Below are 25,818 nucleotides of genomic sequence, written 5' to 3' on the forward strand. Positions count from 1 at the left end.
GAAAATGATTATGATGGGCGTGATGTGCTGTAGAGCTGTAGGTCGAGTCGCCTCAGGTTCTTCAGTTTGAGGACTCTGTATGCAGATAATAATTGATAGGGGCCTAGTGTGAAGGTTTCTTGAAGACTCTTTGTCTGTAAATTACATTCTGATTTCTCATCTTAGTATGAGTAGGCTTCACTTCACCAATAAAAGCGCACAATCTATCATACAGTTTTCATCTCCTGGTCATCACTTAGTGACAGGGGTCCAATCTTTCACTTATGAGATGAAAGTGAGATGAAACTCAGGTTTGCATCACACTCGAACAGATTTTATGCAGGTTAACACAGGAAGTATTGTTTGAGACCTAGGACTCTCTCATGGATTGACCTGCTTACTACAATAACTTGCAGTGATTCATATTGTGTCAATCACAAACTCCATAATTATATCTATGCTACTACAACTTCCTGTTGAGAGCATCGTATCCCAGCAGTCAAATAGTACCCTGAGGACTCTTTCTACTTCACGCAGCACGTCTATACTACTCTGAGAGACCTCAATCCAAGAACTCAAATCTCTTCCCTCTTTATCATCAGCCTGGACCCTGGGGCTGCTTCAATACTCGTTCACCATCGACCTTATATCTACATTCCCCGGAATTACATATCTCTCTCAATCACCATCGATCAAACCACACAACTATGAAGACTGCTAAGCACAAGCATCCAACCTTCAGACGCTTTCCCTGGCTCCCTATTGAGCTACGCCTTGAGATTTGGAAGTATGCGCTGCCGATTGTGACAGAAAAGGCTACGCTCTATCCATGGGTTGAGAAAACTGAATGGAAACGGGGAAGGAAGAGCCGGTACTGTTGGATCGAGCCGACCCTCTACTATCCCGTTGCTCCCAAAGCCCACCAGATTGCGATGCCCCTGCTCTACGTCAACCACGAGTCCCATTCTGTCGCTCTTGACTGGCTTAACAAGCATCGTCCCTTGCGCAAGCGCTTTCTTCACAGGGGGACTTTCCTCTTAACTCGCCCCTTCTTTGCGGAAGATGACACACTCTATCTTGGCCTTGATCCTGCTGCGCCGGACTACGAAGACCATCTCCGTTCCTATCCAAATTTCCAACACCTTGCCGTGTCCGAAAGCTTGTTTCTGGCCGACCCCACTAGGTTATGCTATCTTGTTGATCGCTTCTTCTTCCAGTGCCGGTCATTCTCTATTATCATCGCCAGCGGCCCCACTCCGTACAGCAGTGATCTTCCGAAGACGGAAAAGATGGTAGAACGGTGGGAGATCGATAGCCCACGAGAGACGATCCTGAAATGGGAAAACAGGCGTGGAGAAGTTCTGGTATGGAATCCCAATGGCATCGTCAGTGCGGCTCTCTATAAGCATGTGGTTTCTATTTACCCTCGTCTGTGCAACACTGTGGCACGTCAATGGCTCTGCAGGAACTTAACAATCGTTGAGGCTGTCCGTGCTGTCAAGAGATAAGCGACCCATCTTCTCTCTTTAAATCTCCGAAGCAAGCTTCTCCATGCGGCTTTTGTTTGTGATTCGGCTTCGTGCTTTGCGGGGTTTCCATCGCCAGGATGGAGTGGTGGATAGCGATGTGAAAATGGGAACGGCAACAGCATTTATTTGCCTATGGTCATCTGATCGTCGGGGGATCATTCTAGTCGGGAGATAGCTAAATCAAAAAAATACGATGGCTTTTTTCTTCGCACGTCAAGTTCTCAGAAGATCGCCAGGATCAGATCTCGTACCAAACCAGCCTCCGTTTAGTATGGCAATGTTCGAGACGGCGCTGATCCAAGCAGGAGGAATGCACCTTTTTGCCTAAGGCATCGACGATCGACGAGTCTCCAGCCCTGCATCATGAGCTTGGCAACGTTCCATGCAGCCCACCTTGACACATTCCATTCCCACATGCGATTAACTCCTGGTGCCAGACTGCATGGTTATGCTTCTAGCCATGCCCTGAAATCAATGGAACTAATGGAACTGCCCAACCATGGCAAACACCGAGATAAGAATTGGTAATGCTTCGATGTTGAGTCTTCCATGAAAGATACCGGAGTAGCCATTACCACACCCACACCTAGACAGAGATAAACGATATCAGAACTTTATTATTCCATCGCGTCACTACTAAATCATTCGCCAGGCGCACGGCGAGCAGAAGTAATGGTAGGCTGGACTGACCTCATCGCGAACTGATATCATCGCTGGGGCTCCGTCGCCTGCCGAAATTACCGCATGCGGCAATTTTCGGTGGATCCCGGTGACATCATGTTTATCCTCAACTTTTATATAGGCCAGACAGAAGAGAAAGTGTTTTGGGGGGATTCTTGCAAGGTCCCTACACTACTTCTCCTCATTCTCCTGATCACCAACCTATACATCAATCGCAACCATGGGATACGATTTCACCGTCTACAAAGGATCCAAGGACGGATCCATCAAGCAAGCCACCACCCACCGCGATGACCTGAAGAAAGACCAAGTGCTGGTGCGGGTCACCCACTCCGGAGTGTGCGGGACGGATCTGCACTACCAGACGACGGACATGGCGCTGGGCCACGAGGGCGCCGGCGTGGTCGAGGAGGTGGGCCCCGAGGTGCAGGACCTGAAGAAGGGGGACCGGGTGGGCTGGGGGTACGAGCACGACTGCTGCGGCCGGTGCTCCAACTGCCTGACGGGCTGGGAGACCATGTGCCCGGAGCGGGCGATGTACGCGGGGGCGGACCTGGACCAGGGCTCGTTCGCCACCCACGCCGTCTGGCGCGAGGCCTTCCTGTTCAAGGTCCCCGACGGGCTCAGCAACGAGGACTCGGCCCCGCTCATGTGCGGCGGGTCGACCGTCTTCAACGCCCTGGTCGTTGCGGGCGTGAAGTCGACCTCCCGCGTGGGCATCGTCGGCATCGGCGGGCTCGGCCACCTGGCCATCCAGTTCGCCGCCAAGATGGGCTGCGACGTCGTCGTCTTTTCCGGCAGTGACAGCAAGAAGGAGGAGGCGCTCAAGCTGGGCGCGAAGGAGTTCCACGCGACCAAGGGCGCCAAGGAGCTCAAGATCGGCAAGCCTCTCAACCACCTGATTGTCTCCACCAGCAGCCAGCCCGACTGGAACCTCTACACCTCCGTCCTGGCCCCCGGCGCCGTCATCTCGCCGCTCTCCGTCGACAGCTCCGAGTTCAAGTTCCCCTACATGAGCCTCCTCACCAGTGGCCTGCGCGTCCAGGGCGGCATCGTCTCCGCGAGACAGGTCCATCGCGACATGCTGGCCTTCGCTGCCCTACACGGCATCAAGCCCATCAAGATGACCTTTCCGTTGACGCAGGAGGGTGTGCAGGAGGCACTGAAGACGTTGGATGAGGGCAAGATGAGATACAGGGGTGTTCTTGTTGCGCAATAGACCACTTGATGGGGTGTTGAGCGTTGGGGATTAGAATGACAATAAATAGTGACTGTATGTATAGTATAATCTGCGAATAATGATGATGATGACTTTATCTCGATGGGATCGTAAATGCACCTTGACAGCGACTTACATTGCTTGTGCAATGGAAGGCACTTGTAGGTACCAACCCTAGAGCAGCCCGCCAGCATTGTGCAGAATCTGTCTCTGAGGAGATACTCGCAATGTTGCCTCTATTCTCTATTCTTCCGAGTACCTCTACACACATAGGCATGGTGATGCTCAAAAGCTTCTGGCTTGTTACTGCTCTCGTATAGTTCGCGGGAGGTCAAAGAACCACATGCACCCACCCACAAAGCTCTTCTGCAACTCCTTGCACAGGAACAAATGAATCACCGATGGCTAAAAGCCCATCCCATACCTGAGCCCGCGCCTAAAACCACCCATACCAATAGCCGCTATTACATTTACTTACCCCTAAAGCACAGCCCTAAAGCCCAACCAACCCCCCCTCAAAAAACTGCACCAACTTCTCCCCAACCCCCTCCTCCTCGACGCGATCATACAAATCCGCATGCGACCTCCCCTCCACCACAAACACCTCCTTCGGCTCCCTCGCGCGCTCAACCGCAGCCTCACTCACCCACCGACTCTCCGCCCTCCCCCCGACAACCATCAACACCGGCCGCGGACAGATCCTGTCCATGAACCGAAACGCCTCGAAATTCGCCATCAGATCCCAGCTCCGCGCGCGCGCCACCCCCACCGCCCGAGGATGGTAACCCCGGGTAGTGCAGTAGTACGCCGCGAAGTCGCGCATGGCCGGGGGTGCATCGGGGGACAGGTCCTCGTAGCGCTGCGGGAGCATCCGCACCAGCCCTTCATCTTTATCATCTTTCTGGTTGGGGGTAACTGCGGTAATGGTCGTGGTCGTGGTCGTGGTCGTGGTAGTGCGGTCCTTGGCTGCCAGCGCAAGTTGCATCTCCAAAATGTCTGGGTTAACAGCGTGCTGGGCTAAAGAGCCCCCGCGCCGGACGAGCTCCCCCACGCACGCCGCGGAGACGGTCGCCACGGCCCGGAGACGCACGTCCGTCTGCGCGGCGAAGGTGGCGTACCCGCCTGCGGCGCAGATGCCCAGCACCCCGATGCGGGTGGGGTCCACGAGGTCGGGAAGATTGGTGGCCAGGTGGGTGGCGGCGTCTTTGATCTCCTCGACGCGCTGGTAGGGGTCTTCCAGGTGGCGCGGGTGGCCGGGCGATTCGCCGTGGTGGGCGGCGTCGTAGGTTAGGCAGGTGAAGCCGGCGGCGGAGAGGTGGCGGGCGTAGTTGGCCGGGGATTGTTCTTTGATCGAGGTCCAAGGGTGGGCGATTATGATGGCGGCGCCGGCGCGGGAGGGGGCATTGGGGGAGGCTGGGTAGAGATGCGCGGAGAGGTGGAGGTTGTTGCGTGAGAGGAAAGTTGTGGGGATGGGGGTGGGGGAGGGGCGCATTTTGCGGAGGTGTAGTATGGTAGAAATATCCTGAGTTGATGGTTTTGGGTTGGAAATGGTCTTGCTTTATATACTGGTTGATGATGATAAACTGTCTGTCTATGTCCGATCCTATTGTCCAAGCCCGAAATCTATCGGGATTGCGATCTGCACTATACGGGTTTGAGTTAGTCGCTATGGAGGGGATCTTCGAGCGTCTGACTGAATTAACTGGTTGTTGTGAAAGGTCAGCTAATATGTTCGTCTGGCTTCCATGCAGGGCAGTCTTTGGCACACTGAAGCTGATACTAGCCTATAAGCACAACACTGATCCCAGGTATATACTGGACCATCTTCGAGACCACCCAAACCGAGCTCAATCCCGGTCAATCTCCACCACCGGCCCCGTATACTCCTTCCCACCCCAGAGCACATAATACCCCGTGCTGAGCAGACTCGTCCCCGCCGTCCCCACGACCGCCCAATTCATCGTACTTGCCGTGGGGTTGGCCACTGTCGGCCAGAAACTGAAGAACACGCCCACAGTCAGATACGCGATCGTGAAAGCATTCACCAGGATGCCCAGCACGCCGGGGATGTGGAACGGACCCCACGCGAGCGGGGCCCCCGCGGTGTTGACCAGCATGGAGTCCACGGCCGTGACGGCGGGGTCGCGGATGCCGCTCGTGCACCGCTTCCAGATCAGTAGCGTGGCGGAGATGAGGTAGGAGGTGTACAGGGCGCTGACGCAGAGAGACACGACGTCGTTGAGGACGGCGGCAGACCCCAGAATGATGAGGGCGAGCAGCACGGCGGCGACGGTGACGACGAGGATGGACCATTGCGGGACGGCTTGGGCGTTCACCTAGAACGTGAGGTTAGCACATGACGGACTTGCAAAGGGACAAGGGTGATGGATGAGAGCATACTCGACTAAGGATACGCCAGCCTGGAAGACCGCGATCCCGAGCGAAGGACCAGACCATGCGCGAGGACGAGGCCAGCGAGCCGACAGCGGTGGCTGTGACCAGAACCGGCACGATGGCGCTCATCACCGTACAGCCGCCAACGGAACTCGTGGCGGAGCAGAACACCTGCATATACGGGTATCCGGTGGGCGATTCCAGTGCGGTGGTAACGTCGGTCATGGTGAACAAGGTGCTAAGGACCATGCCGAAGCCCAGCAGGCCGTTGATCACAACGGAGGTGAGGATGGACTGCGGCACGACTCGCTCCGCATTGTGGATCTCTTCACTCATCTAAAGCAAAAGCCAAGTCAGATTTGGTTGGACCTGAGGGGGTGGCCGTAGGCTTACATGAACAGCAGCATCAGCCCCCGTGAAGGAGAACATAGCCCCCGTCATTCCCACCATGAACGCCAGTCCTTCGCTCTGAAAGCCCCCGTCGTTTCGAAACTGTCCGAACACCTCGGACGCATCGTTGTGACTGCCCAGATAGAGAAGTGGGATGATGATGGCGAAGAAGCCCACGATGTGCAGGATCAGCACGAACCCCTCAAACTTGGGAAGCCAGGTGCTGGCAACTGCGTTCACGAACACTGCAAACGCCAGAATGGCCCAGAAGAGCAGTACCGTCTGCCACGCTGTCGGGACATACGTGCTGTGGTTCAGGACCACCAGCCCCTGAATCTGGGAGGCGCTCAGGTAGCAAGTCGATGTGAATGCTCCCAGCCAGCCGATGACGATCAACCACCCTGCAGGGCAAGTCAGTCAACCGGTGATGACGAAGAACTCGAGAGGGACAGAAAACGCCGAGAGAACATACCTGTGAGAAAGCTAAGGTACTTCTGACATGACGGCGGAGCCATCATCGAAACCCAGTGGTACTGACCCCCGGAGGTTGGAGCCCTACGCGAGATGCATGTCAGATTCTGTTGGGCAGGAATGGACAAGAGTACCTACATGGAGACCAACTCCGACAGCGTGAGGAAGGTCGAGAAAGTGCCCAACCAGACAACCAAAAAGCTATACACGGTTCCGGCCGGGCCTCCACTGTCCGATCGACTTTCGTTAGGTGCCAATCAGGCAAGATATTGTCAAGATGCGCCACATACTCTTCAAACGAGATCACAAACGTCGACAAGATACCTTCCCACGAGGCCAAAATAGTACAGGAAAATCCTAGGATGGACAGAAACCCGAAGCGACGCTTGAGAATCTGCTTCTTGCCCACACGCCCGAGCCCCTGGTCATCCTGGACCTGGGTATGACTGGTACTCGCGGCTTTGGTGTCGCCGTGCCGATCGCGGAGAGGAATTGGGTCCTCCATGCTGACTATCGAGAAGCTTCAGCTGCCAAGATCCCACGCAGTAAGGAGACAGGCGTGGTAGAAGACAAAAGAGCGAAGAAACAATCAAAATAGAGGAGACAAAACGGGATTGTATAATTTTCCCTCCCTATCTTCTCGCCCGCGCTTTTGTCTCATGGCGCACAAGGACGCTTCGTCGTCGTCTATCATTCCCAAAAGAGGGGCGCCAGCCCTGACTAGTGGCATGAGTGGCCCCCCCTGCTGCCCTCCTAATGCCGCACAAGAGTTTAATTGATGAGAAACGGGTGGGTGAAACAGATCAAATGGCCGTCTGCCTTTATTCAGCGCCAGCACCCCACCAGCAGGGGATATAAATTGATGCGTGACTAAATCCCTCAGTTCCCGCGCGTTCGCTCCAGTCGATCGACGGCGATGGGCTGACAAGCACTGCGCTTTCAGACTAAGCATATTGATTAGCCTCGGAGCTATTTTCCACTAGCAGGGGAACTAAATAGATTAAGAGTGGAGATCCTCCTTGGGCCGACGCGCAGTCGTTTGCTACCCACCAAGCTAAATCCCCCGGCCCCAGCCATGCACAGTATGTCTCACTAATTTTCCTTATTCTGATAAGCTCAACCAAGCTACTGTCAAAGATTGAAACCATGGTGGCCCTTCCCCTCCCCGCCAATGTTATTCACACTACCGCACCGGTTGACTGCGATTTGACCCTCCATCGGTGGTGACGGACTCGGTGGCAGCAGTAGGATCGTAATGCTCTTCCACGGCCCAGGTCATCGTCTGGCGGATGATATGACTCTGGCTGGTCTGGCTATGCCCGTCATCCCATTCTCGCTCCCGCTGCACTGCCAGAATCGTCGTGTCGTGAGCCGACCCGTGCAGTTGGTTCAGCTCGTGCGCCGTGCCGCTCCGTTTCTTCTTCCCCGATCCATACCCATATTGTTCGTGCGTCGAACTTTGACCCGGTAGATGGTAGAGTCGTAGTCCGGTGGACTGGAGTCCATCCATGAATGGCTTGAGGTGGGGGATGCAAGAGACGATGATGGCCAGACATTGGACCAGCTCCATGCAGACGGTGACCTTCCAGATTTCGAGAAGGGGCTCATTTGAATCTTCTTGAATGCTGCCTCGAGACACCAGCTCCATCACGATGGCGATGACGACCCTGAGCCCGCCGTCAAGGTTTGAGTTAGCTGATAATCCTGTTCAACACCCCGAAACGAGGCCACTTACAAGATGCGAGTGGCAAAACACCCGATCACCACCGCTTTCTTCGTGTCGGCCATCTGGATCTTGGAGACGACCAGAATGGGGAAGACCATCAAAGCGCATTCTGTGAGGATGTTGGTGATCCCAAAGTAGTACCACCATGCTGCCTGCTCGCGTGGTTAGTCGGGTTCGGCATCGCACCGAAATGCGGTTCATCGGCATCCTACACGGTTGAAGCATGTCTGCGTGAGCCAGTTCCACGGCTGGGGCAGGCCACACTGGAACGCGACCGCAAACTCGCAAGTGACAGCCCATGTTGCGATGAAGGCAATCAGACCCCATTCCACTTTGCGGGTTCGTTGCATCAGGAATGTCATGAATGCCAGAGAGCTGAGCTTCGCGAAAGTAATGCAGGGTATATAGAGCAATTCCGCGGCGTAGATAGACTATATCCCCGGTCATGTCAGTGTATCAGTGGATCCGTTCAATAGACTTTCGGCATACCTTCAAAGCTACTGCTTGCTGATGTTGCGAAGAGGCTCTTTGCTCCTGACCATACCCATTGTCGGCTGCATTTGCGACACATGCTGCCTGCAGCACCGAGAAGACCTACACAGTGAATTCGCTCGGTCAGTACTTGTAGTCCGTAAATGGTCTGCCTGTCCGCACGACACCTACCAGAGCCGCAGTGATCAGGTAGTCGTCCATCGTCAGCCTTCGGACGATGACATATTTGATCAGAAGCCGAGTCCCCCCGGAGAGCACGGCGATGACCATGAAGAACCATGCGAGGATTCCGATGACGGGGGCGCGATTGGTGTCCGTAACCACTGTCATGGCTGCAGCAGACGGTGTGCGTGAGCGTCAGCGCCAGCGTCAGCATCACATAACGTTAACATACACAGCTTGGCCATCCAGGCTCTCCTTCATAAACCGGTCTCCCGATCATCACCTCCAGGAGGAAGTGAAAACGAGGCGGAAAAAGTAGATTACAATGCAATGAGTGTCTCACACGGTGGTGGATCAGGATCAGGACGTGGCCCGCGCAATCTATTAGGGTTCGGCCGGTTGGCGCAGATCCGTACCTTTGCGTGGCCCCATCCCCATGCAGCTTTAATTTAGTGTGTCACTCCACGCAGGTCAGCTTCCTACTGGATGGGAAAATTTCGGCGAAAATAATCCTTGTCGCTTCAAGACGGGCTGGCTGAGATAATTAAATTAGGCTTTGTGCAACGGTTCCCCTCGCTCTTAACCTTCGTTCGTTCCGGCCGTTGGATTTCGGCGCTATCCCCTCCCCTTTACTGACTGCAACCCTAATAGATTCTCACAAACAGGCCCTCGAATACTTCTGACATCATGGGAGCTAACGTTACCACGCATGAGGGGACAGCCCCGTTTCAGTATGAGCACCTCCCCAAACCCGCGCAGACCTGGTATCGAGTGTACGGCGATCTTACGGTCGGCACGCCCCTCGTGGTGCTGCACGGGGGCCCGGGGTTCTGCCACAACTACATGCTCCCCCTGGCCGATCTGGCCACCCCCCAGAGGGCGGTGATCCTGTACGATCAGATCGGAAACGGGCGGTCGACGCACTTCCCGGAGAAAGTCGGCGATCCGGCCTTCTGGACGGTCGAGCTGTTTGTCGCGGAGCTGGCCAATCTGCTGGCCCACTTGGGCTTGGGCCTCGCGACCGGCCGCCCCTTCGATCTCCTGGGCCACTCGTGGGGGGGCATGCTGGGCGCCGAGTTCGCCGTCCGGCGGCCGGCGACCGGCCTGCGGCGTCTCGTGCTCTCCAACGCCCCAGCCTCGGTGTCGCTGTGGCTGGAGTCCGTGAACCGGCTCCGCGCGACCCTGCCCCGTGGCGTCCAGGCGACGCTGCAGCGGTGTGAGGACGAGGGCCGGCTCGACTCGAAGGAGTACGAGGACGCCACCATGGTCTTCCTGTCGCAGTTCTCCTGTCGGGTGGACCCCTGGCCGCAGGAGTTTGTGGACAGTATCGTCTGGGCGACTGAGACGGATTCCACCGTCGCGTCTACCATGTGAGTCGTCGTGCTTCCCGTCTTTAATTTGGATTCATATGTTTAACCATCGGGATAGGCTGGGCCCGTCCGAGTTCTGGATCGAGGGCAGCTTGAAGGATTGGAGCGTGCTGGATCGTCTGCAGGCGATTCAGGTGCCCACGCTGCTGATCAACGGGAAATATGACGAGGCGCAGGATAGCACCGTGGCGCCGTTCTTCTGGGCCATCGACAAGGTGAAATGGGTGACACTGGCGGAGAGCGCCCACTGTCCGCAGTTTGATGAGCCGGAGAAATACCTGCAAGTCATCCGGGACTTTCTGGGAGCTCGGGAGAATTAGGGTTGCTTATCATGCTAGCCACAGATCGCTGAGACAAGCATATCACGCCACTAAGGCTCGAGAAATTCATCCGTATCCATTCGATCATCGGCCGTAAGTCTCCTTTCGTAGAACATTCCGTCTGAAAGCACAGCATCCACTAACTACTAGTGTTTGCTTCACTATAGTCTCGCCACACACACCAGATGCGTAGTTACCTCGAACCAATGATGATGGACATCGATGACGTCTTTGAGATCGAAAGAAATGAGAGGATGGCCATGGATGGGCACACAGGAAGGAAGTCATCAGTGGAGACATGATCCAACCATCTTCACTGTCTGGAGTTGATGGGTACGGAATTGATAGATAGCAGGCAGAGAACAAGCCCTGCACAATTGGAATCAATCACGTATTACATAATTATGCTAGTGCTGACGCATTCCCGTTGGCGATTAATGGGGCCAATAATAACATTCAACCCATCCCAGAGCATTCGTCTCGCGAACCATGAATTTCTTTGGGGGAACAAATAGCCCGAAATGCATGCTAAGACGAGGGTTATTCTGCCGGCACCTGCAGGGCCTGATCCCCGCGGCAAAGCGGCCCCGTCAAGCCCCACCACCATGCCATCCACCTGCCGCACCTGCGTCAGACGCAAGGTAAAATGCGACAGGCTGACGCCGCGTTGCTCCAGCTGCCGCAGGGGCAACCACGAGTGCTCATACCAAGCGCCGTTCCCTCAGACGCGGAAGCGCAAAGCGAGCGAGGACCTCGCAGACAGAGTGGCGCGATATGAGCGGATTCTGCGGCAGCACGGTTTGCTGGACGCTGACGCGCAGACGAGGGTGAGTGGCATCGCGCCAGACCCGATTTCGTTTCACTATAACGAGCCCGCAGCCTCGACGACTGGTAGGGTGCTTGGCGCAAAGGGCACGTCGAGATATGTCAGCGGGCATCCGTGGACCAATTTCGGCGAAGAGGAGGTGCGACGCGTCTTCGAAGAGGAAGAGCAGGAGCAGCGGGAGATGACCATTACATCCGAGCGCTTGGTGTCTGATCCGTTGACCGATGCGCTCGTGGGCTCTCGGCGGTCGCTTCTGCAGTACCACCCGACTCACACAGAGGCCCTGCTGCTGTGGCACATGCATGTCGAAAGCGTCGAACCGTTCTGCAAGATCCTCCACATCCCCTCCACCTCTGCGATGATCGAAAGGGTTTCGCATGATCCCGAGCTAGCATCAGATGCAGATGAATGCCTTGTGTTCGCTATCTATCAGTTCGCAGTCTACGCGATGACAGACGAGGACTGTGAACAAAAGCTGGGCCAGCCACGCAGTGCCTTAAGCCGACGATATCATTCCGCCGCGCAACAAGCGCTGGTCAATGTCGCATTCCTTAAAACGAGTGACACCCAGGTCCTACAGGCTTTGGTCCTATTTCTCCTCTCCAGTCGCCAATATTACGACTCGCAGACGTACTGGATCCTGACGGGTGTCGCCGTCCGGATCGGACAGCGGATCGGTCTCCACCAGGACGGAGAGAAGCTGGGGATGTGCCCGTTCGATGTTCAGATGCGACGACGGCTGTTCTACCAACTCATACCCCTCGACGGCAGAGCGAGTCAAATGGCGGGCACCGTTGTGTCCATCCCACCGGACTCGTGGGACACCCAGCTCCCGCTCAACATCAACGACGAGCAGATCTGGCCCGCCATGACGGAGGCCCCGCGGGAGCAGCAAGGCGCGACGCAGATGATGTTCTGCCTGTCGCGCGCCTGCATCGGGCGATTCTTCGCGAGCATGAGTCCGCACCTCAGCAGCAATGGGCCGTGGAAGTTCGACAGCCTGCCCGAGGCCGAGTCGGTCATCGGTGCCGCTGAACGCGAGGTTGAGGATAAGTATATCCGCTACTGCGATGTCGTGGACCCGCTGCATTTCCTGACGGTCGGGTTGGCGCGCGCGGGCATCACCGCCATGCGGCTGCGCGTCAGGCTCACGAGGGTCCGGAATCAGACTGCCACGGAGGCGGAGATGCGGGAGGTCTTTCATCTCGCCCAGAAGATCTTGGATACGGAAGCGGCGGTGTCGGCTCACTCGGGCTTGGAGCGATACCGGTGGCATGTCCGGCCGTTCTTTCTTTGGGGCACCTTCGATTCGTTCATCCTTGTCTTGACGACCCTGTGGACGCGGGCCAGCGTTCTCTCTCCGGTGGAGGTTGACGGGGCGTGGATGAAGGTTGAGCAGATTTACTGTAATCATGATGAGCTTCTGCAGACGAAACCGTTGTATGTGGCACTGCGGAGACTCACGCTCAAAGCTTGGGATGCCCATGCGCGAAGTGACAAGGCAGCAGAGCCGGGTTTCATTACGTCTGCGCGTTCATTGCAGGCGGCGAAACACAAGACTTGGGATGGGAATATAGAAAATTCACCGACTTCTCAACATGAGCAGAGCGATGCAATGTTTTCAAGGGCGTCGTCTGCGACTGACTTGGATGCGATGCTTGGTCCGGTAGCTGAGGGTATAGATGGAGAGATGGGCGATGGTATCAATTTCGATGCCGTGGACTGGGCTTTCTGGGATCAGTTGATCCAATATCACCAAGGACACGAGGATGGCTAGGATGATGGATCCATGAAGACCTTGCTACAATGAGAATGTCAACATGGGAAATGATATCAGACACGGAGTCGGAATCTCCGCCCATCCCGGTTCCGCCGCAAGGCTGGAAACGGACCTTCAAAACTGCCCCAATCCCGGTCCGATTCGATCGTTCATTGGTCAGATTCTCGGGTTGTCCTCGGCCGAGCATCTAGCCAATCAGGAAACCCCGCCATCAGCGGCCATAGTACCTAGTAGGTACCACCTTAGTATAAAAAGCCCCTTCATGGCCATCACTGTTCAATCACAGCAAACAACATCGACATTCAATCGAATCCAAGAATCATGCCCCAGCTCAGAGTCCTCATTGTTGGTGCATCGATCGCCGGCCCAACCGCCGCGTACTGGTTCGCCCGAGCCGGAGCCAAGGTCACCGTTATCGAGCGCTTCCCCCATCTCCGCACCAACGGCCAGAACATCGACATCCGGACCGTTGGCGTGACGGTAATGCGACGCATTCCCGGGATGGAGGAGGCAGTACGGGCCAAGACCATCCCTCTGGAGGGAATTGGTTTCGTCCGCTCGGACGGCCGCCCGTACGGAATTATCTCCACGACCGGAGATCCCGATCAGCAGTCTCTCGTCTCGGAGTACGAGATCTACCGTGGGGATCTCTCCCGGATCCTGTACGACCGGACCGTAACGAATCCAAACATCACTTATATCTTCGGCGAGCAGGTCGCCTCGATTCAGCAACACAACGAGAAGGATGGCGAGGACAGCCCCGTGACGGTCGAGTTCGCCAACGGCACCCCTGCCGCGGAGTTTGATCTCGTTGTGGCCTGCGACGGGGCGACGTCGCGGACCCGCGCGATAGGGCTCGGGGTCGGCGTGCGCGATCACCTCGTCCCGACCGGCAGCTGGGCGGCTTACTTCTCCATCAAGCACGATCTCCTGGAAGGGGGAGATAATATCGGGAAGGCGTACAATGCCGTCGGCGGCCGCTTCATTGCCGCTGCACCGGACCCCTGGGGCGTGAATCGAGTGGTCATGATCAAGCACCAGCCGCCAACTCACGGCAGCGATGCTACACGACCGTTCCGGGAGGCGATGCAACAGGGCGAGAAGACACTCAAGCAATTCGTGGCGCAGACTTACCGTGGCGCTGGCTGGAAGTGCGACGAGGTGATCCAGGATATGATGGAGGCGGAGGACTTCTACGCCAGCGAGATCGTGCATGTCAGGCTGCCCCACCTGTCGAGGGGCCGGTTTGTGCTGGTCGGGGATGCCGGGTACGCCGCTTCGACGGGCACCGGGACAAGCCTTGCCATGGCGGGGGCGTATGTGCTGGCCGGGGAGGTTTGCAAGCACAGGGGCGATCTCGCGGGTGCCCTCCGCGGGTACGAGGATGTCATGCGGCCTCTGATCGATGACATGCAGAAGGTCCCCCGATTTCTTCCCAGCATCTTCACACCGCAGACGGCCGGGGGCCTGTGGTTGAGGAATACGCTGTTTGCTTTCCTGTGTTGGACCGGGATTCTGGAGCTCACGCAGAAGTTCTTTGCTGGGTCATTTGCCAATACGGACAAATATCGGTTGCCAGAGTATCAATGGGAGGAGTAGGCGCAGGCGCAGTTGCGGGGTCTGGCTTGTGTTCTGGCTGTGTGTCATCTATAGACGACAATTCTCAACTCCTTTAAGGATTTCTCACTGATTGCAGCCCGCAATGTGGACAAAGGGTAGTCGACGGGTTTCTTATAAAGCTCATCGTGACGAACAGCTAAGCTCACATGATGTAAATCAAACATTAAAGACATGGCGGCGGGGGATGAGTGCCGTAGAGATAATATAGCTTTGCAAGGTATAGCTCTGCATCAACTCAACCCCAATCCCACCACCTCACACCCAACCAGCTTCCCAGGCTCAGTTCTCTCTACTACAAAACAGCCCCAACTCTATCCGGCCAACAATCCGCGACCTCCCCGCTCTCCAGCACCGAAACAACCACCGACCCTTCCCCGCGCAACGGATTGCCCTCCCAGACCACAAAGTCCCCGACATACGCCTCCTCCGCACTGCCCGCCCGACGCAGCCCCAGAATCTCCTCCAGATTCGTCGACACCAGCGCGACCGCCTCGCGGTCCGTCAACCCCGCCTGCTTCCCGGCCGCCCGCGCGTGCTGGGCCAGCGCGTGGACCCCCGAATCGCCGACGAGGGCCAGACCGAGCTGCACGCCGGCATCGAGGAGCGTCTTCGCGGCACTCTCGGTCAACGGGGGCCCCACGGGGATGTCCTTCTTCTCCCAGCGGTCCGGGGCGCCGCGGTTGCCGGTCAGGATGACGGGGATGGCGGCTTCGGCGAGGTGGTGAGCGACCTGTATCTTGGTTAGGGTGGGTTGTTTACGCGGGGATCATGGAAGTTGAGTGAAGGGTGAAGGAGGGGGAGAGGGACAGGGCCTTACTAGAGGGGCACCGTGGCCACCGTAGAGGACCAGCTTGACGCGTGGGAAGTCCGTCTTGATACGAACGAGTTGGGCGATGTCGTCCTTGTCCGGGTCAGCTTGACCATTTAATTCGTTCTAGGACTCATACATAGGCGAGAGACGTACCTGATGGAAAGCATGCACAACCACCGGAAGAGACCCGTTCGCCGCGCGGGCGTACACCCCGGAGCTTTCGGTGCCTCCCTGCTCCAACACTTGCCGCAGCCGTTCGATCCCCGACAGGACGGTGGGGGTATTGTCGTCTACCAGGATGCGCGTAAGCTACTCTATGATTTTTGACTAGGGGAGGGTGTTTCAAGGGAGGAACTCACTTCTCGCCGACTGTCCCACCGTGAAATGCAGCGCCACGTCGTCCTTCCAGATCCCTCCGTCCAGGATCGTCGCCCGCTCGTGGGTGCGGACCCCCACGCTGACCCCCTGCACGATGCCTGCGCTCAGCGGCGGGGTCACGGCCTTGGTCACGCCGCCGATCTGCGCCCGGCCGAAGGCGCGGCCGTGCAGGTGGACGCCGTACTTGGCGAAATGCACGCTCTTCTGCTCGTTCAGCGGGTCGGCTGCGCCCTTGACGTCCTTGCCGGCGCCGGTGGACGGCTCCGAGGCGATGTCCTCGATGCCCAGCTTGTTGCCGAAGGCCACGAGGCCCGGGGTGATGTATCCGTTCTTCAGGTCGATCTGCGTGAGGGCTCCGCGGGTGGTCTGCGCGAGACAGGTTGATCTTGAGTCGAGGCAGGCGATCTGGCCGTTTATGAGCAGGAGGACTATGTCTTGCGCTGCATCTGTGGGGTAATGGGTTGTGGTCGAGTTGAGGAGGACGTGCTGGATGCCGGTGAAGAGGATGTTCGCGTCGGACGTTTTGTCGCGCACGGGTGCGCATACGCGGTCCCGCTCCGCTGTGGCGACGGAGGGTCGGACGGCTGGTGCGGCTTGTCCCACGATATCTTCATCTTGGACTGATGGTAAGGCAGGCGATTCGAGCACGGCGCGACCGTCGATGAACACCTCGATTGGAGTGGCGCCCACCTGCAGCGGATGGTCATCCCAGACGACGAGATCGGCGTCGTAGCCGGGGCGCGCGTAGCCGATCCGGTGGTCTTGCTGGATGGAGCGCGCCGGGATTGAGGTTACTGATTGCAGGGCCTTTTCCTCGGATAGGCCGAAGGAGTGTGCGATCGCTGCCTGGTCGCTATGCAGATGTCAGCGAGAACTTGGGATTCGGGGGCAATGTCCGTGTACTACTTACAGGAGATACTTCGCATAATTCCCTTCTCCGGTGTGATCCTAGGCACCCACATTAACGAGGTATGGTCACTGAGAGATAGACATCAGGACTCACCGATTTCAGGGCCACGCGGAGACCGTGCTCGTCTAGAATCTTAGGTCCGCGCAGATTCGACTCGTACGCCTCGACCTTGTACAGGCCGTTATCGGCGAACGTGGCAATGGTGATGTTTCTGCGAGCCAACTGGAATCAGCACTTCGATCTGTAACAAAGGTTGACGGTCACGTAACGCACTCTTCGAGATGTTTGAGGAATTCAGGCACCTGCCACGCCGACAACGCATGGTGGAACGCCCGCGGATGCACCCCGAACTCATGCAGCACGGCGAGCATGCGCTCCAGATCATCGGGGGTATAGCAGTGCACATTCAGATTGAGCTCTCCGCGCAGCAGCGCAACGAGAGTGTCGAGCTTGAACTCTTCCGGTCGCTTGCCCTGCTTGTCGATAAAATTGGCGATCTGCTGAGATTGCCCGACCCTGGTCTCCTGGATCTGGATTGCCGCCTGGCACCATTCCGTCTGGCGGTCGTGCAGCTCTCGTGCTTTGTTGAGTTCTTCGCGCAGCAACCAGGCGAGACCGAGGCGGGTGTGGCTGTAGAACCGTCGGGGATTCTCTCCACACGCCATCTTGAGATACCGCTGGCGCTGCGCCTCGGGGACACCGTGATCGAGGAGTAACTCCTCGATGACCGGCTCGCCATCTGGGCCGGATCGGGGAAGGTTCTTGACCAGATAGGCTTCGCCGCCGATCACATTTGCCGATCCCGGGGGGATTAGCGACGAGGTCACGCCTCCGGAGGCAATGATCTTGATGGCTGGGTCGTCCGGGTTAAACCCATCCACGGCACGCACGAAGGAGGTCAGCGGTCCCAGGAGCGGGCTCTCGTTGACGTCCTTGGTGGCCGGGAGCTGCGGGAAGGAGAGCAGCAAGTGATGCGAGTGCATGTCCACCAGACCGGGGGTGACGAATGAACCATGCACGTCGATGACCTGAGCGTTGGCTGGCAAAGCAGTGTGCTGCGAAGTCGGGAGCACGGAGCGGATCACCCCCGCGTCGAAGATGATATCAACCCGGTCGTCGAGGGTGGATTCCCCGTCGAAGAGCGTCGCATTCTGGATGACGATAGCTTCTTTTTGGCCTGCGATGGGGTCCCAGCGGGGATTGACCCTGCTGGTTGATGCGACAGGCTCTCGCAGGCCTCGATCGTACACCTCGTGACATTTCTGCAGTCCTTCGTAGAATTCTCGTTTGGTCGCTGCAGAGGTGGCCGGAGTCAGTAGGTCTGCAGGGGACCTGATGGAGACTAGCAGCAGTGTTGCGACCAAAGCAACCCCTCCAATGGATCGTCGCCAGCGTCTCAGGAATTTGCGGCGTGGTGGACGAGCTGGCTCGTGGCTCACTGGGCCGGGATAGCCCAGGAGACCGCTCTTGGATGCCATGCTGCGGTGCCACAGGTGGTGAATTCGACCCCCTTGATTGCGGTGGGCGTGTGGGAGTGTAGGAGTGTAGGGCCCGCAATATAAGACTGCCCGCACCGCTGGCGTGACTGTGGGTCGAAAGTGCGTTATCAGTCGGTGAACTGCCTTTGGCCCTTCTTGCACATGTTCTATCCCTAGCTTGATCAACGCAAAGAAAAAGATTTCAAGAATATCTCCAGTTACATGTCACTTTCAGTCGATCCCCAGGCTGGCTGAGTCATTGTTTACAGTTGACATGCAGCCAGTCACGTGAATGGAGCTCCGACGGTGGCCGACAAGCCCTCCGATAAGCGTATCTTCGCTCAGTCACGGTCGGAGACTGAACTCCCCGTCTTGATGAGGAAAATCGGTGTGCCCCAGGCCACCAGGCTCCACAACTCATTCTCACTGACTCCCATTCTCCTGCTGCTCCTGCTGTGATACTGCATCCACACCAAGCACAGAAGCATCACTAGACCCTCCACGCAAGAAGGTACACTTGGAGCAACCTGTCAGTGGGTAGCCAGGTCAATCCTCTCGCATCTTCCCTCCACAACAACAAAGTCAGCGATCCCCACCAACACTTCCCAACCTTCAAAGCTCAAACCTAGATCCTCCCTCTACATCGCTGGCGACATGGAACTTCCCCCCTCCTCTACTAATAACACAATAACACCCAACTAGCACGAAAAAAGACCAAAATTGCGAATCTGGCACTCGTTCTCTCCCAGGGAGCAAAAAGATCCTTCCCTAACGAAAAGGGTAGTACTCCCAGCACTCAAGCTTTGCTCGCAATCAAGCTCCCGGCCGTCACATCTCACAGGCCTATCACCAACAGCACACACTATGAAGTGATTGTAATCGTGATTAAGGTCGACCGCCAGCTTCTGCACCTCACGACGAACCATTCCCTCTTCCGCAGCACCAACCAACCCATTCTGTGCGGATGGTCGAAGCCTATATGGATCCTTGGCTCGCGCAGGCCCAGTGCGAAGGATCGCCGCACGGACGCGACCCAGAGTTCTCCTCCGGATTTTACGAACTGTATCCGCGGGGGAGGGTACAATCGGGGAGAGGAGGGAAAGGGGGGGTAGGGGGTGCGAATGGTACTTACGAATCTACTGTGGTTGTCGCTCTGTCTGATGGAGGGTGGGTCGATTCTACTCCAAGTTGACCATGCCAGATTTCACATTATACCGGACCTTCCGTCGGAAATGTCCTTGCGTGATTTCGCCCAAGTTAGAAGGCGAGCGGTATCACGGACCACGAGTTTGCTGGGGGCCAGGGTGCTGTGTGACTCTATGCATAGTGCGTATTCTTAGGGCTTGGGGGAGTACGTAGACCAATTGCATTGTTTAAAACCGCGGGAGGGGGGAGCAGAAATAGGCAGAGAAGTGACAGAGAAGGGTCAACATCTCTCTTCTGGAGGGGGGATGTTGAGCATGAGATTTTGAGATTGTGCAAAGGTGGTGGGTGGCCCGCAGGTCTGCAGGAATCTTCAGTTGTGATGATCAAGGCTGAGATGGTGCACGTCTTAGGGCTGATTGGTACATTTGATTCGGATCCTTCTCTGACGCACGATCAGTTCTCAGGTTGACAGTCCGGGTCCCGGGGAAAGGCAACTGTCTTCCGCGGCTCAGACGCCCATGCTCCGGTAGTCGACGATCAAGTGGTTCTCGTGTGCGAAGGAGGACTGCACCAGTTCGACTCGGGGTGATCGGCCGCACGCTTCTCACTGCGCCGATGAGAGGTCCATGCAAAAACAAGGCATCTACGAGTTTTGAGTTCAGACGCACCGAGGCTGAAACCTGCCTGCAGATCTCAAACACATGTTCAACGTGACCACAATAGACGCGCCAAGTGCGCGATGGCCAGGAAATTGCTGGTTATCTCTCGGGACCTGACAGGAAGGTGGTAATCGAAGAGGTCACGCACATCAGGGCAGGCATCCTACCCCTTTTTGTCGGGTGTTTGGCCTGTAGGAACCGTTGCATTTGCGTGATTATTGGGGGGCATCCGAACCTTGTTGAGTTGGGGTCGCCAGTATAGCGCGGTGGAAATTGTTGGCAACAGGACAAGGGGAGTCATTTCTGATGTGTATACTCCGATGTGCCGTCTCCGGCCACAGCACCCGCAGAATGAGCAACCATGAGATTAATGACTGAAGGATTGTCGATCTAAAGTGAGATGTGAGATGTGTCGACCTCGGCGCCGTAGATCAGGCTTGTTCTGGCCAAAGGCGGCATTGGCGGCCTAGACCCATGAGTCGACTCATTGCGCCTCTCCAATAGACCATCGCATCCCTATCGACGAGTTTGACTGACTGCAATGCTCGTGACTCCAGTCAAATGGCATGACAATGGAGTTATATGAACCCCTTGTGGGAGCCAAAGTGCTCCATGACTACCGCCCACTTGGGTCGAGCTTGACCTCGAACCCGCAACCGCGGGAGGAGGAAGAGGAGGAGTCATGACATAACTTCAGCTCGGTCCCAGACCGCACAGCAACAGCTATCACTCCACCTTCACGAATCACGGCTCGTGGCGGTTGCGGTTCTTTGTCTGTCTCTCGCTTGGCGCAACCCACATCGGGAAAGCCCGAGCCAAAGTCGAACCAAAGTTAGGGCAGTTAGACTTTCGCTTTGGCCCACCCGAGCCGTGGGTTGGAGGTTGAGCTTGTAGGAAAAGACAGCTCCGAGTCAGAGGACGACGGGTTCGAGCAACTGGCTTTCGTCATTTGAAGGTCCATCAGAATCTTGTTCGTGGCTTGGACTCGGGTGCCGCTCGATGAACTTGTGTTCTTCCGCCGGCTGGGGTCTCGAGCGGCTATCCACCTCCGCAGCTGAGTGAGCGAAAGGAGGAAAAGCTCGAGCTTGTGAAGCTCATGATCTCAGCTTCTTTGTTTGGTAGGGAGGGAGGGAGCTATGGCCTGGACCTAAGTTTTCGAGCTCCGGCGAACCCGCTTGCCCCAATCTCCTGGAGTACTGACTGTACGGCTGTATCCATAATCCATAACATCGGGTTGAGCACTATCCCCACCGACAACGCGCAGACCATAAGTGCATATATAGTCAACTTTCTTTGGCCCGTGTGCCCCCGTCTTTGTATGCAGCTATGTCTAAGCAAATCTTCACCTGTAGCTAAACAGTTCTAGCCCTATGTGGCCTCCCTCTTTGATTGCACGGCAACACAACAATGGTTTTCACGATACCTACCGACGTCTCCGTCATTTTGCAGTGTCTCTTTGCCGCGATGGCGTGGGCAGTAATGGGCGCCCGGCTCTGGCTGCGCAAACATCGATGCCGGCGCTTCGACGCCGGCGACTACATGACAATGCTGTGCATGTTAACTCTCTTACTGTCCTTGATTATGATCTCGGTATACCAGAAGTTCAAGGTGAGGAGTTTACTTCAGAAGCCGGGTGGGCCAACCCCTCATGATCTTGCAATCGCAAAAAGACTCACGCGGGTTTATGTCGGGTATACATACGTCTATATCATCTAGTATGTCTTCTCAGCAACACCCTCATTCTACCCTCCAAAGTCTAATAGGTGTATGTGTGCCGGCGTACCTAGTCTCTGGGGCCAGAAATCAGTCGTGCTTCTCTTCATCCAGCGCATCTGGGGTGGTCTTCCGTGGCCTCACATCTGGATTCTTGTGGCATGGGGCTACCTCGCGCTAACCTTTAGCTTTGCAATCATCGGCTGGAGTGTGTCCTGCACAGGGCCGGTGCATAATATTGTCCTGACGGGACATCCACCAGGTGAGTGAGCCGATGCCATTTGCGCGCCGCGCCGCCCCACCCCCGTACTGTACACGGCCGATCTCCTAACAGCGGATCAAATCGCCAGTCAACTGTCTCAACTCTAAAGGATCTTTATACTCCTACGTCGCGCAAAATACCTCCAGCGACCTGTTACTCATCATACTTCCGATCCCCTGGTTGCTCCAGGTCCACCGACCCTGGTCTCAGTGCGTTTCCTCTGCCCCTGCCCCATTTCCCACCCACAGCCGGGCGAAGGTCTCTTCCCGTTCCATCTGACCTGACACTCCCGATGGCAGACGTCTCCTCCTGATCGGACTCTTCTCCCTCGGGCTTCTGGTGGCCGCGGCCAGTCTCGCCCGCGCGTTCCTGTCCTCCACCAACCAAGGCATCAACGTCATCATCACCCTCTTCGAGGTGCTCCTCTCGGCGCTGGCGGCCAACCTCCCGACCCTGTACAGTCTGCGGCGCCGGAAGCAGGCGCCGGCGCCCTCCACCCTGGACCCGGAGTGCAGCATGCCCCAGCCCCAGCCGCAGCACCTGCCTCATCCTCATCTCCGGGCCCGCGCCCTCACCGATACGGAGATCATCGCCGACTCTGGAGATACGGATACGGACGCCCAGTCCGACCACCGGAATACGCGCGTGTCGAGCCAGGCCAGCACGGAGCCATTGTTTCGACGGGAGTTGAATTCTAGTCTAGTAGTCCTTCTGCGTGGATCTTCACCTCGGGTCTCTTGATCTTGTCGAGCAGTCAGGGCTGGACCCTGGTCCGGGGGGGTTACAGAGCCCCGCGGGGGTGGCGGCTCTATGATGCATGCATGTACTGTATATTATTATTCTTCTCATCGGGTTGCAGTACTCCAAACACGGGTCCCACTCCCCCCTAGCTATGTACAGAAGGAGCTCATGCTCGGGCACTGCAAAATGATGCTCACTATTTACCGACCGGTGACTTACGTCTCGCCATCGAAGTCACGAGCCTAGACCCGCCCTATCTACCGGGTTCGCCTCCCATTCCACCCCACCCATTCCGAGAAGAACCTAACTCTCCGGCAACACCCCAATCTGCTCCATGGGCCACTGCAACCACGCCCGATACACCGGGCCAGGCACCTGCTCATAGATCTGCGAGAGGATATGGGTGCCCCAGCCGCGCATGCACCAGATCCACTCCAGCTGATGCATCAGCACGCAAAAATACCCGACGATCACCATTGCCGGCGGCTGGTACTCCTTCAGGGCCAGCAGGAAATCATGCGGCACGCGCAGCAGCCACATGAACACGTCCGCCGTCTCCAGCCGCCACCCTTTGGCGCGACACAGCGTGAAGCAGTGGCTCATGTGGTCGATGGCCTCGGAGTAGATGGTCTGGCGGGGCGGGTCGTCTGTGGCTTCGGCCAGGACGAACTGCCGCAGGTCCTCGAGGAAGGCGTGCTGCGTGGCGGCGGCGTCGTCGAAGTCGTGGGCCCGGGGGCGGCGGTGCACGCTGAAGAGCAGGCCCAGCGGTCCGTTCTTGAGGGATTCCTCGGCCACCGCGACGATGGTCCCCGTCCCCTTGATGAGGAGAAGCCAGTTGGCGATCTCGTGGCCTTCCCATAACAGGAAGTTGCCGAGTTTGAGGGGCTTGGCGCAGCAGATGAAGGAGGAGAGCGCGGAGAAGAGGAATAACGGCGTCGCGTTGGTGGCGGTCAGGTGTGCGATGGCGGGCGTGGCCAGCCGAAGGGCCGCGTCGTGGTGCGTGCTGGCCAGTTGGAGGTACTGGTCTTTGTGCCCCGGGCGGAGGCCCGCTAGGTGGAGGGCGGAGAGCGCCAGGATCGCCCGCAGGGTGTACGGGGCGGTGAACCCGATCTTGGGGACTTCGACGCGCCACAGCGTCTGCAGGGTCGGGTTGGCGGAGAAGGTGTACGCTGTGGAGGTGGTGTAGTGGTGGAGGAGCTCGAGGTCGGCGATGGCGAGGTCGGAGGTGCCGGTTGAGGAGGGTGGCTGGGGTAGGGTTGTGTTATCTGGGGATTTGAGGGGTGGACTCCGTCTACCGCTAGAATTGGGGGTCGAGTTGCGACTCGATGCGGAGGTGGCTTCGGTGAATGAGGAAGCTGTTTCGGCCAGTCGTGTTGAAACCGCAAAGGAACACCGCACGCCATGGCGCATGCAGTTGTCGCACGTCGGCTTTTCCTCGCCACACTGTCATTCGGGTCAGCATAGCATACGACTCCCGTGAGCTCGCCTTGAGTGCAGTAGTATCAGTATCCCACCTTGACTTTCCTGTGCTTGCATTGCTGGCACCCGTTACGTGATTTGCGATGAGACCGGCGTCCTCGGACTGTGGAACTGGCCGACATTTTCTTTTTGCTGGAATGGCCCCGCGCAAATCAGCGCGGGCGATAAGATAACTTTGATTGCTGCCGACCCTTATTCACCGGGTTGACAAGTCACTTCAATCGGGACTTGCTGGCCATCAGCACACTACAGAAGAGCCAAGTCACGTAGCAGGGCAAGATATCATGATTGTCATTGCAGCCCCGACGTTTCGCCCGATCATGCAAGTTTTAAAGTTGAGGCGATGCTCAAAGTTCGTGTTGCTTGTCCCTGGGTCGAGTGGACCCTTTTCTGGCTTTGCCCAGACTTGTCGCCCGAGTCGTCTGCTGCGCGGCTTCGATGCGATGGCTGCCTATTCGGGTTCCTTTTTGATATCATGAATACTACTACAATAGATGAAGAGATGTCCCAGGCACCCATATTCTTCTTACTCCGATACAAGCCTCTGAAGATGGGGTTGTTATGGTGGAAGCCTGGATGTCGAGTTATTCTTGGCGCACGCTAAACTCGACCTGCCGGATGCAAACTCGGCAAACACGGCAGATGCAGTTACCCTTAAATCCGATTGGTCACATCTCCTTTCCCCCCAACTTGGCTCCTCCTTGCCAAGAACTTTTCTTAGTGATTGGATATCAAAATATAGAAATATATACTTATCTAAATATAATAGCAGTTTTGGAGATCTTACACTTCTTGGTCAAAGTCGTCTCTTAGACAGTTCATAATGTCTTGACAAGATCTAGCTCATTTCACAGACTGGTCATGTAGCTGCTAAGCCTGTAGCTCAACATGGGCAAGATTAGCTTGTTTGGCTCAAGTGTATCTTGTAAGAAAGAGCGGGGATGACTGCTTTCATGTCCAACGGAACTCCTAAATGCTCAGCGGGAGGTCTTGCGTCTAGTAACTTTCTCTACGAAGAACAGAGACATCACATTGCATTTCTACTGGTATTGAACCTGTCCAAGACTTCGCCCAGAATCAGCATATCCACTGACCATGTCTACATGATCTAAAAAAAAGGCCAAATATCTTTGCGGGTCAAAAGAAGACCTGCAGGACCCAATAGTAAGGAGACATTCAAGATTAAGTAGTGGTTAAACAATCAATGATATCTCTGCCGATAAAATGAACAATACTCAAAATCGAGGATCCAGAACAGTCTATCTACCACAAAAGCCACTCG

General features: G+C 56.5%; 11 protein-coding genes across 11 annotated transcripts; 6 read left to right on the top strand and 5 right to left on the bottom strand.

Moving 5' to 3' along the window:
* The first annotated feature begins 690 nt into the window (after positions 1 to 690).
* Positions 691 to 1,715, top strand: BO86DRAFT_390344 (uncharacterized protein). The gene is made up of 2 exons (XM_025672357.1): positions 691 to 1,340; positions 1,404 to 1,715. The coding sequence occupies exons 1-2, from the start codon at positions 912 to 914 to the stop codon at positions 1,485 to 1,487; spliced, it is 513 nt and encodes a 170-aa protein (XP_025526262.1). The 5' UTR covers positions 691 to 911; the 3' UTR covers positions 1,488 to 1,715.
* Positions 1,716 to 2,355: 640 nt separating this feature from the next.
* On the top strand, positions 2,356 to 3,437 carry BO86DRAFT_390345 (NAD(P)-dependent alcohol dehydrogenase). The gene has a single exon (XM_025672358.1). The coding sequence runs from the start codon at positions 2,410 to 2,412 to the stop codon at positions 3,406 to 3,408; it is 999 nt and encodes a 332-aa protein (XP_025526263.1). The 5' UTR covers positions 2,356 to 2,409; the 3' UTR covers positions 3,409 to 3,437.
* A 194-nt stretch (positions 3,438 to 3,631) lies between these two features.
* On the bottom strand, positions 3,632 to 5,287 carry BO86DRAFT_390346 (alpha/beta hydrolase). The gene is made up of 2 exons (XM_025672359.1): positions 5,177 to 5,287; positions 3,632 to 5,110 (listed from the first exon to the last, which is right to left on the bottom strand). The coding sequence occupies exon 2, from the start codon at positions 4,898 to 4,900 to the stop codon at positions 3,902 to 3,904; it is 999 nt and encodes a 332-aa protein (XP_025526264.1). The 5' UTR covers positions 4,901 to 5,110; positions 5,177 to 5,287; the 3' UTR covers positions 3,632 to 3,901.
* BO86DRAFT_380500 (GABA transporter) lies at positions 5,256 to 7,168 on the bottom strand (the record flags this gene model as incomplete). The annotated part of the gene is made up of 6 exons (XM_025670722.1): positions 5,256 to 5,744; positions 5,809 to 6,138; positions 6,196 to 6,593; positions 6,665 to 6,747; positions 6,802 to 6,903; positions 6,954 to 7,168. The coding sequence occupies 6 exons, from the start codon at positions 7,166 to 7,168 to the stop codon at positions 5,256 to 5,258; spliced, it is 1,617 nt and encodes a 538-aa protein (XP_025526265.1).
* A 219-nt stretch (positions 7,169 to 7,387) lies between these two features.
* Positions 7,388 to 9,211, bottom strand: BO86DRAFT_433427 (uncharacterized protein; the record flags this gene model as incomplete). Its single annotated transcript, XM_025675841.1, has 5 exons — positions 7,388 to 8,330; positions 8,399 to 8,541; positions 8,602 to 8,820; positions 8,879 to 8,983; positions 9,053 to 9,211. 5 exons carry the CDS (start codon positions 9,209 to 9,211, stop codon positions 7,847 to 7,849), a joined length of 1,110 nt encoding a protein of 369 aa, XP_025526266.1. The 3' UTR covers positions 7,388 to 7,846.
* A 335-nt stretch (positions 9,212 to 9,546) lies between these two features.
* BO86DRAFT_128508 (proline-specific peptidase) lies at positions 9,547 to 11,031 on the top strand. The gene is made up of 3 exons (XM_025666083.1): positions 9,547 to 10,413; positions 10,472 to 10,826; positions 10,901 to 11,031. Exons 1-2 carry the CDS (start codon positions 9,731 to 9,733, stop codon positions 10,731 to 10,733), a joined length of 945 nt encoding a protein of 314 aa, XP_025526267.1. The 5' UTR covers positions 9,547 to 9,730; the 3' UTR covers positions 10,734 to 10,826; positions 10,901 to 11,031.
* Positions 11,032 to 11,338: 307 nt separating this feature from the next.
* On the top strand, positions 11,339 to 13,203 carry BO86DRAFT_420096 (putative C6 transcription factor; the record flags this gene model as incomplete). The annotated part of the gene is made up of 2 exons (XM_025675180.1): positions 11,339 to 13,091; positions 13,166 to 13,203. The coding sequence occupies 2 exons, from the start codon at positions 11,339 to 11,341 to the stop codon at positions 13,201 to 13,203; spliced, it is 1,791 nt and encodes a 596-aa protein (XP_025526268.1).
* Positions 13,204 to 13,342: 139 nt separating this feature from the next.
* BO86DRAFT_128624 (putative FAD-binding monooxygenase) lies at positions 13,343 to 15,155 on the top strand. The gene has a single exon (XM_025666084.1). It carries the CDS (start codon positions 13,661 to 13,663, stop codon positions 14,936 to 14,938), a length of 1,278 nt encoding a protein of 425 aa, XP_025526269.1. The 5' UTR covers positions 13,343 to 13,660; the 3' UTR covers positions 14,939 to 15,155.
* Positions 15,156 to 15,251: 96 nt separating this feature from the next.
* Positions 15,252 to 18,707, bottom strand: BO86DRAFT_365037 (amidohydrolase; the record flags this gene model as incomplete). Its single annotated transcript, XM_025670038.1, has 7 exons — positions 17,332 to 18,707; positions 17,152 to 17,269; positions 17,059 to 17,096; positions 16,130 to 17,001; positions 15,924 to 16,060; positions 15,777 to 15,860; positions 15,252 to 15,689 (listed from the first exon to the last, which is right to left on the bottom strand). Exons 1-7 carry the CDS (start codon positions 18,534 to 18,536, stop codon positions 15,252 to 15,254), a joined length of 2,892 nt encoding a protein of 963 aa, XP_025526270.1. The 5' UTR covers positions 18,537 to 18,707.
* Positions 18,708 to 21,748: 3,041 nt separating this feature from the next.
* On the top strand, positions 21,749 to 23,057 carry BO86DRAFT_400924 (uncharacterized protein; the record flags this gene model as incomplete). The annotated part of the gene is made up of 4 exons (XM_025673740.1): positions 21,749 to 22,056; positions 22,129 to 22,316; positions 22,405 to 22,525; positions 22,616 to 23,057. 4 exons carry the CDS (start codon positions 21,749 to 21,751, stop codon positions 23,055 to 23,057), a joined length of 1,059 nt encoding a protein of 352 aa, XP_025526271.1.
* A 175-nt stretch (positions 23,058 to 23,232) lies between these two features.
* Positions 23,233 to 24,658, bottom strand: BO86DRAFT_365039 (Zn(II)2Cys6 transcription factor; the record flags this gene model as incomplete). The annotated part of the gene is made up of 3 exons (XM_025670039.1): positions 23,233 to 24,322; positions 24,380 to 24,500; positions 24,572 to 24,658. 3 exons carry the CDS (start codon positions 24,656 to 24,658, stop codon positions 23,361 to 23,363), a joined length of 1,170 nt encoding a protein of 389 aa, XP_025526272.1. The 3' UTR covers positions 23,233 to 23,360.
* Positions 24,659 to 25,818: the final 1,160 nt, after the last annotated feature.

The sequence above is a fragment of the Aspergillus japonicus genome (genome assembly GCF_003184785.1).
Source record: "Aspergillus japonicus CBS 114.51 unplaced genomic scaffold BO86scaffold_35, whole genome shotgun sequence".
NCBI lineage: Eukaryota > Fungi > Ascomycota > Eurotiomycetes > Eurotiales > Aspergillaceae > Aspergillus > Aspergillus japonicus.

Excerpts from the sequence above, each read along its gene's own strand:
- BO86DRAFT_128624 (XM_025666084.1), top strand. The coding sequence starts at position 13,661 with ATGCCCCAGCTCAGAGTCCTCATTGTTGGTGCATCGATCGCCGGCCCA.
- BO86DRAFT_390345 (XM_025672358.1), top strand. The coding sequence starts at position 2,410 with ATGGGATACGATTTCACCGTCTACAAAGGATCCAAGGACGGATCCATC.
- BO86DRAFT_390344 (XM_025672357.1), top strand. The coding sequence starts at position 912 with ATGCCCCTGCTCTACGTCAACCACGAGTCCCATTCTGTCGCTCTTGAC. Across the intron at positions 1,341-1,403 it reads AAAACAGGCGTGGAGAAGTT|CCTCGTCTGTGCAACACTGT; the intron begins CTGGTATGGAAT and ends GTTTCTATTTAC.
- BO86DRAFT_128508 (XM_025666083.1), top strand. The coding sequence starts at position 9,731 with ATGGGAGCTAACGTTACCACGCATGAGGGGACAGCCCCGTTTCAGTAT. Across the intron at positions 10,414-10,471 it reads TCCACCGTCGCGTCTACCAT|GCTGGGCCCGTCCGAGTTCT; the intron begins GTGAGTCGTCGT and ends CCATCGGGATAG.
- BO86DRAFT_390346 (XM_025672359.1), bottom strand. The coding sequence starts at position 4,900 with ATGCGCCCCTCCCCCACCCCCATCCCCACAACTTTCCTCTCACGCAAC.